This window comes from Arachis ipaensis, chromosome B04 (genome assembly GCF_000816755.2).
Source record: "Arachis ipaensis cultivar K30076 chromosome B04, Araip1.1, whole genome shotgun sequence".
NCBI classification, from domain to species: domain Eukaryota; kingdom Viridiplantae; phylum Streptophyta; class Magnoliopsida; order Fabales; family Fabaceae; genus Arachis; species Arachis ipaensis.
In genome coordinates, this window is record NC_029788.2 from 107212651 (window position 1) to 107215713 (window position 3063).

Genomic DNA, 3063 nt, shown 5'->3' on the forward strand with positions numbered 1-3063 from the left:
CTATTATTTGAAACCATCTATTTTAAATAGTTCAGTACAAATAAATATGAAAAAGTTATTAATTTAAAATTTAAAATATAGATGAGATATAATTTAATTAAAGTCGATCTAAATAGTAACAAAATATATCAATTTTTATTTTTTAAATTAGTCTAAATTAAATTATCAATATTATTTTATTATTTTTAAAAATTATATTTTTATATTTATAACTTCATATATCTCGTTTACAGTATAAACAAGATAACTATGAATTTATCTCGTTATGTGTATTTTTTTAAAATTTTATTATCTCGTTTGTAAACAAGATAATGCCAAATAAAATCGTATCTTATCTCGTTTACCATGTAAAGGAAATATAAGCAATCTTAATTTGTTTACATAGTAAATAGAATATGTAAAAAAATAAAAATTGATAAATATGCTATAAATTATCTATATCCATAAATAAAATATTTATTTAAAAAATTCTAAATATGTGCCAATCAAGTGGGCCAGAAACAAATTTAAATAAATCACAAAATAAACTTAAATAATTGACTAAAGGCCAATGCAATTTCTTGTAGAAGTGATTCCACCATCCACAACAAGATTATGGCCACTAACATACTTAGATTCTTCACTAGCAAGAAAAAGTGCAGCCTCAGCAATATCCGACGACCTCAGAGTTACCCCTCTCAAATTTGCAAGCCCTCTAACAAATTCCTCAATCTTCTCAACTTCCTCATGCGAAGGCAAATTTACATTATTACCCTCCGCCTCCTCACTAGTATGCCACGCGTTAACAAGCAATGACGTGGCAACCCCAAATGGTGAAATTGAATTTACCCTTATGCCATGCCTCCCTAACTCACAAGCAGTGTTCTTAGTGAGTCCAAGAATCGCATGCTTTGAAGCGGTGTAAGAATGTGGACCAAGACCACCCATAACACCCGCAACACTAGCAGTGTTGATTATTGAACCAATTCCATTAGGAATCATGACCCTTGAAGCATGTTTAATTCCCAATGCAACACCTTTAACGTTGACCCTCATTATCATGTCAAACTCATCAGGGTCAAAATTGACAATGCTCTTCTTGGAATTTGATTGGTCACCAAGCACACCGGCGTTGTTGAACATTATGTCCAGTTTGCCGTATTTGGAGACTGTGGAAGTTACCAAATTGTCCATGTCGGGTTCTATGCTGACGTCACAGTGGACGAAGGTCGCTGATGGAGAAAGTGAGTTTGCAAGATTGGATCCATGTGTGTCGTCCACGTCAGCAATTACAACCTTTGCGCCATGTTTCACAAACAGTCTCACTGCTGCTTCACCTATTCCTTTGGCACCACCAGTTACAATCGCAATTTTCCCTTCCAACCTATAATAATAATTACCAACCACATATCAAAATATTTCATAAACAATACTAATCTTTTTTATTTAAAAGCAAAAGTTTAGAGATTCACCATGTGTGAGTGAGTGTGCATAACTATATATAGGAGATTTACGTATAAGGATATGGAGGTCTTTGGCATATTGTCTACCACCATAACCGGTAATTTAGATTTTCTGAAAAAAAAAATAGACATATAGTCGCCGACAAAAATTCTTTCCGAAAATAAAAACGATAAAATATTTTTAAAAAATTTTAAAACGTGACAAGAATATTCTAAAGTCAAATAAATATAGAGACAGTTATTTTATGTCTAAATACTTTTGTCGCATTTAAAACCTTTTGAAAGTATTTGTCATTTAAAGAGTATTTTAATTTTGTTGGTTTAGTCTCATTTAAATAACTACTAAGATTAAAATACAGTATTTGGTATGTACATGCACTATGCGGGAAGTAATGTAGATAGCAAACTCTCATATGAGTATTCAAAAGTAACGTAAATTGCTTCCAAAATTTAGATTACCAGTAATAAGTTATAACCAAACAAAGAAATTTTTAAGAGTGAGTTACTTAATCTAACATTACCAATAATATGATAGATTAAGACCTATACCGAACGTGCTTAATTAATAGTAAGAGAAGTGATCATGAGTGTATATATGAAAAAATCTAAGAGATGATGGCTTTAGGTTATAAAGAACTGAATGAATTATGAGTACCTATTTAAGGAAGGGGACAATAAATTGGTGTCTGGTGGTGGTGTTGTTGTGTGAAGAGGCACTCCTTGAATGGTTCTATCATCAGACATAACTTCTGTAGCTGCAACCATGCTTAATTGAGAGACTGTGGCTCTGCAAAGTGTTCGATCAAAAAGGAATGGAACAGAAACAAAAAAAAAAAAAGGAAATTAGAAAGACAGAGGAATTTATGTGTGTGTTTTTTCAGAAGGAAAAATGTTTGAGTAACTTACAACTAACTTCACAATTTTGTTATTATTGTTGGTCATTTAATTTGGTTGTTGTGACTTCGAGTGGGGCTACGTTTTATTTCATACATACATGATATAACTACAAAATTAAACCGATGTCAAAGATCAGAGACAGCGCGATGTACAATTGGATAACTACTCACCTAAAGTTGTTTTCAGATGAGAATAATGAATGAGAATTATTAAATAATTTCATATAGCAAACATTAGTCTTAAGATAATTCTATACCAATGCCAAAAAAGTATTAATTTAAAAAAAATAAATGTAAGTTTATAGTGCATATAAAACTGTATCATTGTGTTTATGGTCCCAAAACGTATGTTCATAGAAAAACATACTAAAAGATACTGTCCCGGCCCTATTATCGCAGCACTATTCCTAAAGTTTGTAATTTAGTAATGAATTAATATTCATGAAAGATACACTTGCGCAAGAGAAGTGACACTTTAATTTATTTCGCTTTCTTGTTCTCGGTGTTTATCATCTTCTAATTGTTTAAAATGCTTTTAATTTATCGATTATTTGTCAACGTGTTCAAAATCCAAAATTATCTGAAATTTGGATTTTATAAGCCTACAAAATAAAGCAGCTTTGAAGTCGGCAGGAATAAATGAATTAAGAATATTGTTATGGATGGTTATAGTTTTAATATTTTTTTAAATAAGAATTATTTTTAATTTGAATTTGATTAATTTT

At 30.7% G+C, this 3063-nt stretch overlaps 1 protein-coding gene across 1 annotated transcript; it reads right to left on the minus strand.

The window, feature by feature from the left end:
• LOC107637971 (short-chain dehydrogenase reductase 2a-like) lies at positions 493-2340 on the minus strand. The gene is made up of 2 exons (XM_016341186.2): positions 2098-2340; positions 493-1363 (listed from the first exon to the last, which is right to left on the minus strand). The coding sequence occupies exons 1-2, from the start codon at positions 2205-2207 to the stop codon at positions 541-543; spliced, it is 933 nt and encodes a 310-aa protein (XP_016196672.1). The 5' UTR covers positions 2208-2340; the 3' UTR covers positions 493-540.

Coding starts and splice junctions, on each gene's coding strand:
- LOC107637971 (XM_016341186.2), bottom strand. CDS start 2,207: ATGGTTGCAGCTACAGAAGTTATGTCTGATGATAGAACCATTCAAGGA. Junction 1,364..2,097: donor TTGTCCCCTTCCTTAAATAG/GTACTCATAATT, acceptor TTATTATTATAG/GTTGGAAGGGAAAATTGCGA.